The sequence below is a fragment of the Rhinolophus hipposideros genome (assembly GCF_964194185.1).
Source record: "Rhinolophus hipposideros genome assembly, chromosome: 19".
In the NCBI taxonomy this organism is placed as follows: Eukaryota; Metazoa; Chordata; class Mammalia; order Chiroptera; family Rhinolophidae; genus Rhinolophus; species Rhinolophus hipposideros.
In genome coordinates, this window is record NC_138065.1 from 52,513,646 (window position 1) to 52,530,113 (window position 16,468).

Below are 16,468 nucleotides of genomic sequence, written 5' to 3' on the forward strand. Positions count from 1 at the left end.
TGTCCCTCTCACTAGTGTGTGACCTTCATGGGTTGGGGACTTTGCTTTGTGGAATTTTGTGCCCACTCGCGTGCCTGACACGTAACAAACACTCAGAATTCATGTGTGGACACGATGCTGCCTGGTGGCAGCTCCTTCTCCTCCTGTTAACACACACAGTGTGGATGGCGTGCTTCTGAATAAATGAAAGAATGAGTGAAATGAAGAACTAATGAGTGAGTGAGTGAATGAACTTTGGGAAAGAATGAAAAGAAGACGAAACGAACACACGAATGAGTGGATGAGCTTTTGGGATGGGGCTGACCACACTCGGCCATTGTGGTGGTTGCCTGTCTGTAGGGAAAGACTCTCATTCATTCACAGTTCCTGCCAAGGTGGGGCCATTAGAGCAAGGTGGCAGCAGCCACCTGTGGGCACGCGGGGTCTGCTAGCGTCTGGCTCTGTGCAGCGAGGGGGGGTGTGGAGTTTTGTGTACTCGCTCCGGCGAGTACTGTCCCCTCCCTTATGCCGTCTGACCTTTCCACGTCCGTTGACCCCTCTGGTATGCGGGGACGGACACAGAGATTTTCTTTCCCCCTATTGTGCTACTACTTAAAAAACAAAACAAAAACACAACAACTCTGTTTTGGAAATGGGGAAATGAATGCCGTAGTGAGTGAATTGAGACATATTTTGAGGGTACATTATCTCTGTGTTTATTATGCCACAGGCTTTGATGAAGGCAATTATGTTTTCATGAGACAATTGGAAAAGAAGAAAGAAATAGAGAGATCCGCTATAAATTGTCAGTCCTCCATAGATCTGGGGTGACAGGGAAACAGTTACCTTTGTTGGGAACCTACTGTGTGTCGGCCCGTCCATCGGGCTCTTTATACATGTTATTCCAATCTCCTCAGGGAAGAAATCCCCTGGAGTCACAGAATACCTCGTTCCAAGCCTTCTTGTCCCAGTTCTTGATGTTCCTTTTGCTGTTGACTTGAGGGGCGACCAGAGCCCCAGCCAGACCTTTCTCACGGACCCTCCTTCCCTTTGTTCCCTGCTGTCAGGCTGTTTGCTGTCAAATGTGGGGGCTGCTTCGAGGCCATCGCCCCCAGCGAGTTTGTCATGCGGGCGCAGAAGAGTGTGTACCACCTGAGCTGCTTCTGCTGCTGTGTCTGTGAGCGGCAGCTCCAGAAGGGCGACGAGTTTGTCCTGAAGGAGGGGCAGCTGCTGTGCAAAGGGGACTACGAGAAGGAGCGGGAGCTGCTCAGCCTGGTGAGCCCGGCGGCGTCCGACTCCGGTGAGTGCTACGCGGTGGGACCATGGGGTGGGGTGGCAGTCTCAGGGCTCTCCTCCTGGAGTGTCAGCCACCAGGGCAGCCGAGCTCCATGGATGGCAGCTCCATGCTTCCCAGGAAGTTTCCTTGTCAGCTGGGAGTAATTTCTTATCAGTCAGGTACTGCCATGACGTGCTGCGTAACAAATCACCCCCAAATTCCAAGGCAGACAACCAGAAACACGTACATGTTCACGAGTCTCTGGGTTAATGGGAGTGACCCTGCTTCAGGCTGAGGTTCTTCAGGGCCCCTGGACTCTGCTGAGCACAGCTGAGGTCAGCTCTGGGCAGCGGCCCAAGTTCACCTCTGCTCCGTGGGAGTTGCTCTGGGCTCCAGGCTTCAGGGGCAGTATCTTCCCCTGTGTGTGGCAAGAGCACCAGAAGGCACGCTCAACCCTACCAGCACATGGCAAGCCTCTGCCCATCTCATGTCTGCTCAAGCAACATCAGAGCTCAAAGCCAAAGTCCAGGGGAGGGAAGCATCCTGGGGGCACCGCAGGCCCTGCCAGGGAACAGGTATGTCAGAGGGAGGGCGTGTAATGCATTGTGCCCCATCGCTGCCTGCCTCAGTCTCGCTGCCTCATCTAACCCCAGCTCCGTGGCCTCCGCCTGATGTGAGAAGGCCAGTTCCCCCTGTCGGTCTCTGTATGCATCTTGTGGTGCTCCCCCACTTGGGCCTCCTCCCCAGAATATTGCAGAACCTTTGCCTTGCCCAAGGGCTTAGGTGTGATGGTGATGAGAATACTAGTGTGACCTTAGAGAGATGGGCACACCCAGCAGACGGACCATCCTTTCTCACGTGGAAACAAACGCTGTGTCTGGCCTGCCTTGGCCTGCTGTGTGGGCCTTGCTCACTGAGTTCTCCAGCTACAGAGTTTAAGTGGCTCCAAACTCAGCCTGTGGCATTAGAGTATTGCCCCCTCACCTCCACGTGCAAAGACAAGAAGAAAAGGCTGGATCTAAGCAGCGTTAATAGACGTAGAATGTTTGGAGCAAGGTTGCTGCAGCAGGGCCCTTTTCTGACCACATTTTCAGCTGGATGTTCAGTTCTGGGCGTTTCTTTTGGAGGCTGATATTGACAAGCTAGAGCTTTCTGGTTCATTCATTCATGCATTTATTCGGTGGGTGTATCTTGAGGGCTTGCTTTATGGCAGGGACGGAGTCATGGTATGAGTCTCAAGAATGGTGTGGGGTGGGGAGACCTCAAAAGCATGCCAAGTGAAGCAATTATAGGTATTTAGGCTACAAATGTAAAGGCTAATCAAGGACGTAATTGTTGCCTTCCCATGGTTGGGTCAGACCTATTTGTTTTCTAACTTCAGAAGCAGAATTAGAATCCAGTCATAAATAGAATTATTTAACAAAAATCATTGCGTACTTACAGTACACGTGAGAGGTAACGGGGAGCAATTCGACCTGACGTAGGGAATGTCCGAATGTCATTCTAAATGTCGGAGCTACCAAAAGGCAAACCTCAAGACACAGACCCCACCTGTTGAAACGAGGTGGGGGCGGGAAGGATGGGGGGAGAAGATTTCCCATGTCCCTTTCAATTTTCAAAACCTATCGTTGTTTTCGCAGCTTTCAATGAAATGACATTAAGATCACAAGCAGAACCAAATACGTTATCTGGACCACTCATTTTGTCAATTGTGTCAATGTTCCCTTTCCTGCATCATCAAATGCTCTGTGCACCGAAGCCCGCCTCACTCATGAGAGGACAAGCTTCTCTAGTGAACTGCGTGCTGTAGCTGTCCATGCCTTTGTTTCCTTAACAAAGCTTAGCCTGGTGGCGGGAGAAGGGGGAGGGATCCACCAGCACCTAATGAGTTGAATTAAATCTCCCAGGAAAGCCGCCCCCCTGATACGTGGGGGTTTACAGGAAACAAACCGTTTTCGGGGCTGTCTCATACAAACACAGCCCCCACCCCACCCCTTCTGGTTTGTGCCCTGCGTGCTTCATATGTTGTAGGTGCTTGAAAAATATTTGTTGAGTGACTGATTGAACGTCCTGTCATCTTTCATGCTTTTCTCAATGACTTGTATGGAGGCACAGAAGGCAGGTTTATTCAATTTGCAGATGACACAAACCTGGCAGGGAATGCTGGGGTGGCAGCTCAGTGTTCAAAAAGAGTGTGACAAGCTGACAGAACAGGGCAAAGTCAGCAGGACGAAATCTAACCATTGGCTTCCAAAATTCAGTAGCAATTACCTGGAATGGGGCCTGTTTTGATGGAATTTCACGTGGGGTTTTTAGTTGACCATAAAGCCAAGAGGAGCCAAACAAATGCTGCGATACTCAAACATATTATCGCTAACATGTAATTGTAGTTCCGTTATTATTATTATTATTATTATTATTATTATTATTATTATTATTTTGCACTGGTCAGAGCACATTTGGGATATTTGGCTTAATAGTGAATGATATGTTTTAGGGGGAGTTTTAGGGGGAGTCACTGGCCCACTAGAGAGAGTCTTGAGACGAGTGATTAACTTGTTCAATGATAAATTGCTAAAGAAACTCGGCGTATTTAGCTTTGTACAAATGAGGTTAAGTAAGGGAGCTATGACAGCCCCACCCAAGGGTGCAGTCACACACACGCACAGGGTGAGGTGACAGACTTCGGTTCCATATGGAGCAGCTCTGTGTGCTTCGAGAGTGCAGACTAGGTGCCTTTATGGGACGTGGACGTACTTGTCATCGATATTTTAAGTTGGTGGAGACCAGCTCACTCGTCTCCAGGCTGCCAGGTTCCTGGAGTCTGTGGTTTTATGATGCCAACTGTTCCGACTCACGTGAAAGCACGCGATACTTTCACAGCTCTGGGGGACAGCAAACCCAGGAGGTGTCCCCCTGCTGAGTCTCCTTTCTGCTGTGGCCAGAGGCCTCTTTTGTCCTGGTGCCCCCTGTGCCTGTGGCCGTGAAGCAGCCGCTCAGCACAGGACCGGACTCTGTCGCCAGCCAGACCATTTTCTTGGCGTTCATTGAGCCCCTGGGAACCCAGGGCCTGCAGGAGAGACCTAGTGACACTCAGCCTGAGCTCCTGTCCTTGGTCACAGACACACAGGTTCTTCAGTTGCAGGCACGTGAGAGGTTTTCCAGTCGACACTGCCACCACGGCTCCCCAGCCTCTGTTTGGGTGTCTCCAACCACGGGGAGCTCCTGACCTCACGTGCTGAGTGTAGATTGTCTCAACTGTGTGTCTGCTTCCAGATGTAAGCTCAGCCTCGGCCTTGGTTCTGCTTTCAGGAACTGACAAATTCAGTCCGTCTCCCCGACGTGTGCCAGCCCTTGGAGTTGAGACAGACCCTCGTAACCCCTAAGTCTTCTCTTTTCCTTCTACCTCCTCCCCCTCCTTCCAGCGATCCCTTAGAAGAAACGGTTTGCTCTGTCAGTAAAATCACCGCAAGCTCTTTAGAATGTACCACCCAGAAGGGGATATAGTCTTTTATGGTCTGAACTAGCACACTGTTGTTTAATGACGTGTCATGGGCATTGTATCTGATAATGGGGTCCAGGATTTCAGTAGCTTTTTTGGACCCACAGGTAGGGTGGGAACTTGGAGCAACCATGGCTCCTGAGTGGTCCATGTTGTATTTCTTAATTACTCATCCCTCTTATCTTCACATTTTCTTTTAATATCAGAGGTCATCTGAGAATGTCGTGCGCCGTGATTTTTAAAAACTTTTTTTTTATTTCGAAATGAAATTTTAGATTGACAGAGCAATTGCAAAGTAGGACAGACGTTCCCACCTGCCTCCATCCAGCTCCTCCTAAGGTTAACAGCGTGTATTTAAATATACATTTTGATAAATGTGTAAACGACGGAACTGACATTACTGTAGCTCTGTTAACTAAACGATGGACTTGACTCCATCCCAAGAGATTTCCCACTAATGTCCTTATCTACGCCAGCGTCCAATCTAGGATACCACGTTGCATTTCGTTTTATGTTATAGTTATGTTAAATTGCTTTACCCCCTCATTTTTGAAATCACTGGGAATGTCTAGTCAGAATTTCCCTTTTTGCGCCTCCCTCCAGCAGTAGCTTTCATGCTTTGTTTCCTGTTAGCTTTTCCCACCGTGGGATCACCGTTTTGGGCTTGTTGGTTAGTTTGCCATTTTCCGACCTGAGGAAGAGTGTGCATCTTAGATTTTGCCCAGAATGTTCCTTAGCTGTCATTTTCCCAAAGGCGCAGATCGTGGCGACCTCTTGGCTTTCGTGCTCCCCCTTGGTCAGACCAAGTCCCAGGGTACCTGGCCTTCCATCCGTTCCCCTATCTTCTGAGCATTAAACTGTCAGCACATGGAGGCAGGGCTCTTTCTGGCACTCTCCTTTTGTAGAGGAACTTCCCAGAGCAAGCGTGTGTCCTGGAGTCTTCATCATGAGGACCCTTTTCTGCCAACGGCGGTTTCTGTTCGGATGACGACAGCAATTCCAGGGCGTCTGTCTATCGGGTAGGTAGTCGGGATGCCCTGGCAGGCCTACGCTGCTTCTGTCCTCATCGTCTGTGCCTACCTGGCCCAGCACGGAGCCCGGCGTGCAGTAGGTACTCAGTAAATGCTTGCTACTGAATGCATTAATTTGGTGCCGCTCCCATTAGCCTCTGAGGTCCTTAGCAGAGAACGACCAACCTCCAGTGTGACCTTCTTCTTACTGTCGCTGGACTGAGGTCCCCTCATACACACTGGAGTTTGTGAATCCCTCTGCCGCCTTAATTTTCTGTAGGATACACAACATTGCTGCTTTGGAAGAGCCAGACGGCTCTCTTGTCGCTTTCATTGTGAAGTACCTGTTTCTCTCCTTCTCTGAGTTGGGTTCATACTGCTGGTATTTAGACCCTGGTTTTCATTTCCTTCTACAATCTTGGAACTGATTTTTTTTTTTTAAATTCATTACAGAAGTATTTCTTCCAGCCTATCTTGGAATTCTTCTTGTTCTCCAATAAATTAGAACAGAGAGGCAGCGCTACCGTCACGCGTTCTGGAAAATGCCTAGCTGTCCTATGGGATTATCTTGTCAGTTCAGAGTCATGAATTTTAAAATGCAAGATCTAAAAGGAAAAACTGGCAGGAGGAATGAGGGGTCTCACTCTCGTGCTGTAGTGCAAAGGGTTTGGGGTCTAATGTTAGACAGGTCTGACTGTGAGTCCCTGCACTCCCTGCACCTACAAGCAATGCGACCTGGGACAGTTACTTCCTGTCTCCAGGACCATGTTTCCTCATCAGTAAAAAGTGGGTTGAAACACTTCCTTTGTGGGTGGCTGTAAGAATGCAGAAACGTACTGTATCAAGGGCCTGGAGCTTGCTTGATGCCCAATAAACGTCAGGTGTCATTATTTCCTGGTGTGGGGACTGCTGCACTTCTGAGTAGCTCGTGGCTTGTGAGCTTATTTCACCAAAGATCCATCATTTCAAAAATGTCTCATTTTCAGTTTTTGCTCCCCTGTTTTATATGCTTCTGGAATGCTGACATGAGGGCGCCTCAGGGTATTATATGGAGCAGGTCTGTCATTTTGGGGGGCTACGGCACATGGGCTGGAGATGGGCCGACACACGCCGGTGCGTCTCAGAGTGGTCTCCAGTCTCCAGACACAGCCAGCAATGCATCCTGGAAAATCAGTGCAATTCCTGAAAAGGCATGGTAACATGGCTGGCACAGGATGTAATCTGTTTATGTCCTTCCAGACGGCCACTTACCAACCTTTAATTCAACAGATACTGCTTACAGACGCTTCTGTGGGGTCAGGCTCTGTGCTCAATGCTGGGTTTTGTTGCAGAAAAAGAAAGGCAAAGGAATTGGTGAGTACTGGGCAGCACAGTTGAGTAAAGCATTGCAAAGCCAACTTCCTAATGTCAGGGGAACAGTGATACGAAGGGGCTGAGAGCTGGGAAAGGGGACACAGCCCACTGACCCATCTTGTTATTCTTTCTTTTAAGAAACAAAGGGGTGCGCCACTAAAAAATCAACCACCTTGAATAGGTACTAAAATACTCTGATAAATAATATCATTGTTAAGAAATATGTTTAAATTTTATAGTTCCCTTTAAAGCAGTATTTTTCAAAGGACCCTCCTCTACAACAGCATTTTCTAGAAAATTGTAACTGCAGCCCCGTAACAAATACATTTTTTATATATGATATACCATCATATATATGTGGGTGCATGAAACAAAAGTTTCAACACTTATATTGAGTCAGTGCTTTTCCTACGTGCTGATATTTCTATCTATCCTATTTATTTTTTAATTCTAGTCTTAGCCAGCTCTGTTAATTTCATAACCCACTGATGGCTCAGGGTCTGAAGTTTGCAAACTACTGCTTCAAAGGACAGTTACTTACAAATCTTTCCCCAGGTTCTGGAATTGGTATAAATTCCTCAAATTTCAAGCCGAGAAATATATTTCAATCTTCTACATATATCCATACTGTGTTCACTGCTGAGAATAAGACCAAAAGACACAGAAGATACCATTTGGCCCCAAAGCCATGGTGTGGTGTCCTGCAGTGTAAACACACAGTGACTGCTGTCTGTTTCTTTGTTGTTGGTATTATGAAGGAGACACCAAGGGCATGCATAGTTATATCGTGGCTGGCACAGAGGTCTTTGTGACAGTTTCTGGTTTATGAACCTGCCGTCTCTGGATAGTAGGCAAGAGGCACATATAATTGCCTGAGCCTTTCAGGTTGTTTTCAAAATCAACTTTTGTCTCTTGTTAGGATCACAGCCATGAAACTGATGACCAGAATTGTTTGTTGCCCTGAGCCTGAGGCTGAATGCTTCTTTTGTGTTCTTAACCTTTGTCTTCTCATTCATCTGTTTTGTCTTCCTATGATAGATGGAGAAGTAAGGACACAGGACACTTGAGTCAGGGATAAGCCAGAATAAGAACTTAATTCTACCAATTACAGAGTCCGGACACTTGATACTCGAGCTTTTGTTGTAATTGTCAGTTGGGTAGAGTTTGTCTTTGGTGCTTGAGAAGTTACAGGCCATGTACCAATTGGCACAGAGCCTTCTCTCTTTTCCATTGACTGTAATTTAATGTTGATACGTGTTCACAATTAATAATTTTGTTAAAACCCATTCTTTAAAATGAGTGCAATTGCCTAAGAGGTCATTTAATCGATAAGTCTGTGCTGTGTGCATTCATTTCGCTTGCACAATCCCTGTAAGAAAGAAAATTGGTCCAATGGACGATGGCCATTGGGATTTTTGCACCATGATGATGTTATTGGTTATTGAACCCTGACTCTGCACAAAGCATGGCCTTGAGTACGTGACATGAATCCACTGACTTAACCTTCACGTCAAACGGATGGGGAAGGCAATGTTAGGATTACTCCTAGTCCACAGATTAGGAAGATGAGCACAGACAAATTAGCCATTGGCTTAAGGTCCTACAGCTAGTCATTCAAAGAACCAGAATCCAAACTCAGGCAGTCCCACTACAGAGCCTAATTTATGAAGCCCTATGCAGTGTGACCTGGTGGACAGAAATGTCCATGTATGTAAAATAGACCTCACATTTTGTTCCTGTGTTTCCCTAATGGTCCTCCCTGCTGATCATGGCAGTGCTCCAGGTATTCAGTAGGACGTAATACCTCAGAGACCCCAAACAAAGAATCTTTTCACGGGTAATTAAAGCAATGGAAGCAAGGTGATTTGAACTGAGTTTGCTCTCCCTTTCACATCACTCACAAGTTCACCTTCTGCTCCAACACCCAGGTCCTCCTTAATAATTAATCACTATACTTCTCTTGGGTGCCTCCTGTAAGGAAGGAGGAAGTTTTGAAAGATTCAAGGGCAGCATGTGTGGGAGTGCTTCACACATACTGGTTGTTTTGTTTTGTTTTGTTTTGTTTTTACAATTATTCCACAAACTTCTGTTCTACTCCTGTGGCTTATTGGATGGTACCTGGAAAAACCCGTTGACCTTTTTGTCCAGATGAGAGGTATCAGCCATACAGACCACAGCTCTCATTAATTAAATGAATAAAAGTATAACAGTGGAGTAAATCAGTACATATCCAAATGTCCTCTTGCAGGCTGACCTGTATATCCTACCATCTGTCAGAACCTCACTCTCAGGAGAAATGCACTGTGATTTGTGTTTCCAGGGGCAGTGACGACATTTGTGCCTCGGTCTATCCCTCTTTATATTGTGTCCTCTCGGGGTACAATGGCAGGACTTTGCAGTATGACAGGTGGAGGTCAGGAGTGAAGTCTCTGGCTACGCAGAGCCAACCCCTGACTTCGACCTTTCATTCCCTGAGCTCAGTGACCAGAGACTCACTTTCCTCTACTATTGAGTTTGAAAGGTGGGGGAGGAGGTACAGGGAAGATGCTGTTTTTCTTACACTGACACTCTAGCCAAGCCCATCAACGTCTAGATTTCTGACCAAAAGGTTTCACAGTGAATCTGAAGGTGCTTTAGATAGTGCTCTGAGCAAAAGAAAGAATCACCTGCCATATTGCCCTGTGCCCTCGTAGAAGTGACCTAGGAAACCCCCAAAGTCCCGTTTACTGAGGGTTTGTTGGCAAACCAGCTTACGGCTTTCTCTGAGTACTTTGATATTTGGTGCTGCGAAGTGTATGGAAAACTGGGTAATTTAAGAACCGTCAGATTCTTAGTCATCCAGATCCCCATTTGCATGTGGGGAGCCAGAGGCATGCTTGTCTTTTCTTGGCGATTCTGAGTAGGATTGGAGTGGCATGTGCATGCGTGTACTCGGTGGGGTCCGTGGACCACGCCAGTGTTCAAAGTAAGTGTGCAGGTATGCCTTCTTAGAATCCGTAAGGGAGGGACAGTAGTGGGAACCAACTCAGCATCCGTTCTGGCCATAGGAATTGCTGCATCCCCCAAGGATGGGGTTTGGGAATGGGGGGCGGGGCACACAGAAATGTATGACGTTTGACTCATGAGCAAATATTTTTGAGCCCTGATTACGTAGCAGGCCTGTTAGAGGTGCTGGGGTGAGACCTCTGCTCTCATGAAGTTTATCGTCGAGTGGAGGGAGGCGGTCAATAACCAAATAAATAGATAAACAAGATGATATGCGCGAATGAAGGTTTCTCTTCAAAGTAGTCACCGTATAAACTTACTTTACTTATATATTAAAAAAATAAAATACTTGGGACTCCTGGGGAGTAGGCCTTGAGGATTTGATGGGTTTGGAGGTGTGTCTGACGTGCAGCCTGGGTTGACAACCACTGCTCCAGCAGCAGCTGAGGCTCAGGGGATAGAGTTGGGGCCCCTCATCAGCTGTTTTTCCCAATTGCAGAGCTTTGGTGCTGAACCAGGGAGAATCTATAATTAAAACGGAAGGCTGCTTTTTTCTTAGAGTGAGCAGAGTGGTAAGGTTGAGCAAACAAAAATTCAGTTACATTTGAATTTCTAGTAAATAATGACTAACAATTTTTGCATATGTCTCATGCAGTATAAATATTATATAAGTGTTAATTGGAAATGCAAATTTAACTATGTGTTTTGTATTTTATCTGGCAGCTCTAGATATGGTGAGAATCTGGTAGGGGGCGGCAGGGAACACCAGGGTGGTAATTGGTCCTGGAGTCTTCCAGAATGTATAGATGGAAGATTGATTGATTGATGATAGGGAAAATGTAATTTTGTCCCAAGACACCAGAGTTCCTACTACCCTTAAGTAGGGACCTTGGCCCCAGCCAAGCACATGGGGAGCCCTCTCTCTGGAAGGGGGAATCTCCTGTTTTTTTGGCAACTTCCTCTGGGCTTTGGCTCATCCAAGCTAGGCAATCTCCAGTCCCATTTCTTTTCTTTCTCATGTTCATTTTCCCTCTCAAGGCCCATCTAGGGGGCCACCCTGTGCCATCGAGTCTGGGTGGAGCCTCCGGGCGGGCCAAGCGCGCACGCCCAAGGCAGTGGGTGCCAAGGGCGTGCAAAGCACTGGGTGCCAAGGGCACACGCGCGCACACGATAGTAGGTGCCAAGGGCGCGCGTGCGCGCACACGGTGGTGGGTGCCAAGGGCGCGCGTGCGCGCACACGGTGGTGGGTGCCAAGGGCGCGCGTGCGCGCACACGGTGGTGGGTGCCAAGGGCGCGCGCGCGCATGGTGGTGGGTGCCAAGGGCGCGCGTGCGCGCACACGGTGGTGGGTGCCAAGGGCGCGCGCGCGCATGGTGGTGGGTGCCAAGGGCGTGCGAGGCGGTGGGTGCCAAGGGCGTGCGAGGCGGTGGGTGCCAAGGGCGCGCGCACGCACGGTGGCGGGTGTCGGGCACGCGCGCACGGTGGCGGGTGTCGGGCACGCGCGCTCGGTGGTGGGTGTCGGGCACGCGCGCTCGGTGGTGGGCGCCCCGGCCGAGCGCGCCTTACCCGCGCGCATTCTGCTTGCTCTTCAAAGGCCTTTAGAAATGGAAGCGGGCAGAAGCACACACGGACGGCAGTTTTTATGAGAAAATTCAGATAAAGAGCTCGGCAGTGGGGCCATATGTTCCCGTAATCTCCAAAGCCGGCCCTTCAATTAGAGCTTCCCCTGAGTTCTAATGCCCTGTCTTGAATAAACAAGCCGCTCTGAAAGAACAACTCGGTTTCCAATTAAAAGTGTACTAACATTTCTCCTTTCCTTAATACCCGAGGATGGAGCGGAGCCTGCCCGGGCGGAGGGCCCGGGGTCGCGGCGGGGTCGTCTTGTCCCCGCCGGTGCCTGTACCCAAGTGACGTCAGGCAGCGGGATTAGGGCCCACCCCGTGCCCCCAGAGCCACCGAGAAGTTAATTAAAGTAATGCCCAGCAAATCCGCCTGCTCGCGGCTGCGGGAGCTGCGCCTTGGGGCCAGGCTTGGAGAGGGACCTTCTGAAGCAGGTGCTGGGGGGGTGCGCGCGCGCGCGTTCTGACAGTACCTGGCTCCTGGCCTCCACCTCTGCGCGTGCACTCAGAAGAGACAGACAGACGCACAGACGTGCCACCTGAGCCGGTTCTCCATTTGGTTGCCAGGGCCCCTGAGTCCTGGTGTGGGTTTCCCCTTGGACTCCTGCACACACCGTGTCCAGATAGAAGCGCATGGTCTCCCCCCCCCCCCAGCGTCTCTCCTTTGCCCCCCACCAGGAGCATCCTAAGGACCTAAATAAATGGTAGCCAGAGGAGAGGTTATTTAAATGGCAGGAAGGCAACTTCACACCTCCCCACATTCTTTGGGGCTCATTAGAGGCTGAGTCTGCTGGCCCTCCAACCCCCACAGCAGGGCATTCTGAATACTCCGTTTCTATGGAATCTGCTCTTCAGCAGAACTGGTTGAAAGTTGCCTGGTTTCAGATGGGAGAGTGATTGATAGATTAACTTTCTGGCTGACACTCTCGACACTATGAAAGAATCAGAATCAAAGAATTGAAGCCATTATCTGAAAAATTCCAGAAGCATCAACAAGAAGAAAATCCTCCCAAGATCATTCAAATGCAAATGGTTCCCTTCTTTCACAGTTCTCTAGCCCATTGACTGCTGTGGTTTTCAGCTTGGCCTTGGCGGTGGAGACACTGGAGGTGAAGCTATGTCCGGGACTGTGTTCAGTCCTTACTCTGATTGATGTTAACCAAATTAAATTGAGGCCAGTTCAGCAAACATTTTGAGGGCCTATGTTTCTGTCAGATGCGGGGTTAGACACGAGTGAAAGGGAGGCAGACCGCCGTTGTGTTACAAGCACTCAGGGTCCTTGGTGGAGGCGCAACTCCTGCCGTGAAATAATTACAGTAAAATACAAGATGCATGCATATTAGAGATACAGAGTGCTGCAGCCATGAAGGTCGCACCAGTAGTTCCCCCTGCTGGGGTGGGCAGTGTGCATGGGGCAGAGGGGTTGGGGGTTCTTTGGAAAATGCTTTGTAATGGATGTGACATTGTCACTGAGACTGGACATAGGTCATGGAGATAGGTCGTTTGCAGATGGTGGAAGGTACAGGAGTGTGTTGTTAAAAGGAAGGGAGCAGCTTCTGCTGTTCAGAGTGGCTGAAGTTGGGTTGTATCTGGGCGTGGGAGGAGGGGCTGAGATGTAGGTTTCCTCTGGGGCACTGAGAGCCTGGTGAGAGCAAGTCTGATGCCCGAATGTGAAGGGTTTCGCGTTGTCTTAGTAGGACATATTCTGATGGTGATGGGAAGTCTGATCAGACTTTGGACACACAGCTGTGATGTCATTCTATTTGTGTTTTCAACAGAGAAGTACAGAGGGTGAGTGGAGTTGGGGGGACATTGCAGGCAGGGAAGCCGGACAGGAGGCTCTTGCAGTGTTCCAGGTGACAGGTGAAGGCTTGAGCCTAGAGAGAGGTTTCAGAGAACTCATTCCTTCATGTATTCATTCAGTCCTTCACGAAGCCCTACTACGTGCCAGGCACCATTCTAAGTGCCGAGGATACAAGGTAAACAAAACAGGCCAGGCGCCTGCCATTGGGAGTGCACATTCTAGAATCAAGTGACGTTAAATACGAGGGGAAAAGTTAAGGTTGATGATCTCTGAAATCTCTGAAATCTCTAAATGGTATGAGTAGTGATGTCACAAGCAGAGATGGAAAGTTCAGAAGAGAAAAGGGATCTCGATCATGAATTCGGGTGGGCCACGATAACTTTGAAGGTTGTTGTGGACCCTGTGGTTGTGGCTGTCTCGTGGGCAGGTGGACACATCTGTCTGGGGTTCAAGAGGGAGGTCAGGTGTGGATTTGCGACTCACAGAAAAGCTGAGGGTTTAGAATGAGGCCGTTTCTCACCAGCGTCTCCACGCATGGGATTTTGTGCCTGATTATGGGAAAAGAAGCATACAAACAGCACAGTACCAGTCCCAAACACCAAGTAGAGCCCTGGTTCTCAAAGCCAGTCCCAGGACCAGCAGCGCCCCCTGGGAACTTGTTAGAAACCTGAATTCTCAGACCCTCCTCAGACCTGCTGAATCAGACCCTGTGTGTGTGTGTTTGGGGGGCGGGGGAGCGACAGGAGTCTACGAAGTTTGAGAACCAGTGAATGAGAGCAGACCATATAGCCCGTCAGATACAAGGCCTAACGACCGGAGCCCACACGTGAGCAGTGGGTACCTCAACTTCTTGTGACCACTGTCTCCAGAAGCTGATCTGTCTAAATCTGATCCCAGGACAGCCGTGGGTCGACCTGATTCCATCAGGGAACGTGGGACCCAGACAGTAACTAAGCCCTGAAGTGTTAGGCAGCGATTCCCAACTATTTTTCTTCCTTCTAGAATGATCCTATGACATTGTGGGGCTTCCGCCCTGTCCCATCTACCTCAGATCCTGAGAATGCAGTCTTCTGCCTGCACATAGTTTTGTTATGTCCCCAACCACACTATGAATGAATGGACATGGGAGGACTTAGGTATCAGGTAAGGCTTGGGCAAAATAGCCTCTGAAACCCCTTTTAACTCTGACTGTGATATAAATGACACACACACACACACACACACACACATACACACACGCATGCGTGTGCCCATTGTCACCGCCATTTGCATTCACGCAGACAACACTTGAGCCGTCCTCTGTGACCAGCCTCAGACTGCTCACCCCGGAAGCAGAAAAGAAACAGACACGAGTCTGGCAGCCAGGACACATCGACACATTGGAAAGTACCTGTGAATAATAAGCTGTGGTCTGGGGGTAAATTGACACTGGTTGGATGTACCCGTAAATGTCTAAATGATGTTATAAAAGAGCGGAATTGAGGATAGGGGTCACCAGGGATTCAGTTGATACATTTCCTTAAAAGAAAGGCTGTGGGGCTTTGGGGAGTTGGATTCATGCTCTGGCTCTTCCGCCTGATAGCTGGTGGGTGACCTGGGGTGAGCTTTGAGCTCCCCTTTCCTCACTTGTCTAGTGTAATGTATGTAAAGTGCTGCCCATGGGGCCTGGGCCAAAGGAGGTGCTCAGGAAAGAAAGTTTGTTACTCTCAGGACACGTTGCGGACTTCCGCGGGTCCTTCCGATGTCCTCCTCCTCCTGAACTGCGAGGAGAGCGAGGAATGCGAGAGGTGGCAGCCCTGAAGGACGTCCTCTCGCTTCACAGTGCCCTTCCCTGTAGCTGTGCAGCTGTGCATTCAATTGCCTGACAGCCATGCGAGGAAGCACAGCTGGGGTGTGACGAGGGGGAATTGGGGTTCTTGGAGGAGGGGCAGAGGACACCAGACACAACGTCCACGAAGCAGAACGTGCCAAAGAGAATGTGACATTATCCCGAGAATTTGTTGAGGTTGACGGACCTGGGGCCGTCAGTTTGTTTTGAATTGTGTTTATTGTCTAACTTGCGAAGTGCCTCATCTGTGCTGTCCTCGGCCCCTCCCCCAAAGCAGCTGAGGCAGAGACACCAGAAGCCCTCTCCCCTGACAAAAGCACAAAGAACTGTTCACCCCCTGCCGCCCCTTCCTTTGTGAGGGGCTCTCTGTCAGAGAGCGCCATTCTGAAGCCCACTCCATACTGTGTGTAAGGGAGCCCCGGGGAGACCTGGCTTCCCCTTCAACAGGCTGGTAGACTGACATTTCCTGGTCCTTTTCCGAGGTTTGAGCAAAGGAATGGAAATGCCTCTTTCTCTTTGATGAACCCGGGGTCCCTGAGCCAGAACTCCGAAACTCCCAATGGGAAGTGCTCAGGTCAGAGTGGTACATCTGCCCCAAAGGTCACGGCTCCCGGGGTCTGTCTGCACCCTCATGGGAGGCCCCTTTCTGCTCCAGCAGGGACATATCCCCGGCTCTCCTACACCACGGACCGTGGGGCCAGGCCCAGCAGAGCCCTGCCCACCCGTTCATTTGCTTCTACCATGTATGTGCTCAGGGACCCACAGGACAGCAGGGGGAGGCTGCTCCTTCTCCTTGTCGAGGGACCCCCTGGAGAGTGCTTTGTCAGGTGTGTGTGACACACTCTGTTGGATGCATTAGGCTCGTCCGCGTAGGCACATTTCCAGTAATAGCAGGTTTATAATCATTAAGGTTCCAGAAAGTTGCGAGCAGCTTGTACCAGAGTGACTTGAGGGGTAGCATTCTCGAGTTGTAAGCTTAATTGTTTTTTCAAGTTACAAGCTTTAGAATTGAGAATTTTCAGAACAGGTAACAATGCCTGTTACATCAGTTTCAGATGGGAAGAATTTTATCCAGATGATATAATCACAACTCCTATAATTGGCATCAAACAT

At 49.3% G+C, this 16,468-nt stretch overlaps 1 protein-coding gene across 1 annotated transcript in view; it reads left to right on the plus strand.

Annotated features, from left to right (window-relative positions):
* LMX1A (LIM homeobox transcription factor 1 alpha) overlaps positions 1-16,468 on the plus strand; it is a 123,681-nt gene that overhangs the window by 83,301 nt on the left and 23,912 nt on the right. The window contains exon 3 of the mRNA XM_081025743.1: positions 1,047-1,279. Within this exon, the coding sequence (XP_080881869.1) occupies positions 1,047-1,279 (233 nt within the window). The remainder of the gene's footprint in view (positions 1-1,046; positions 1,280-16,468) is intronic.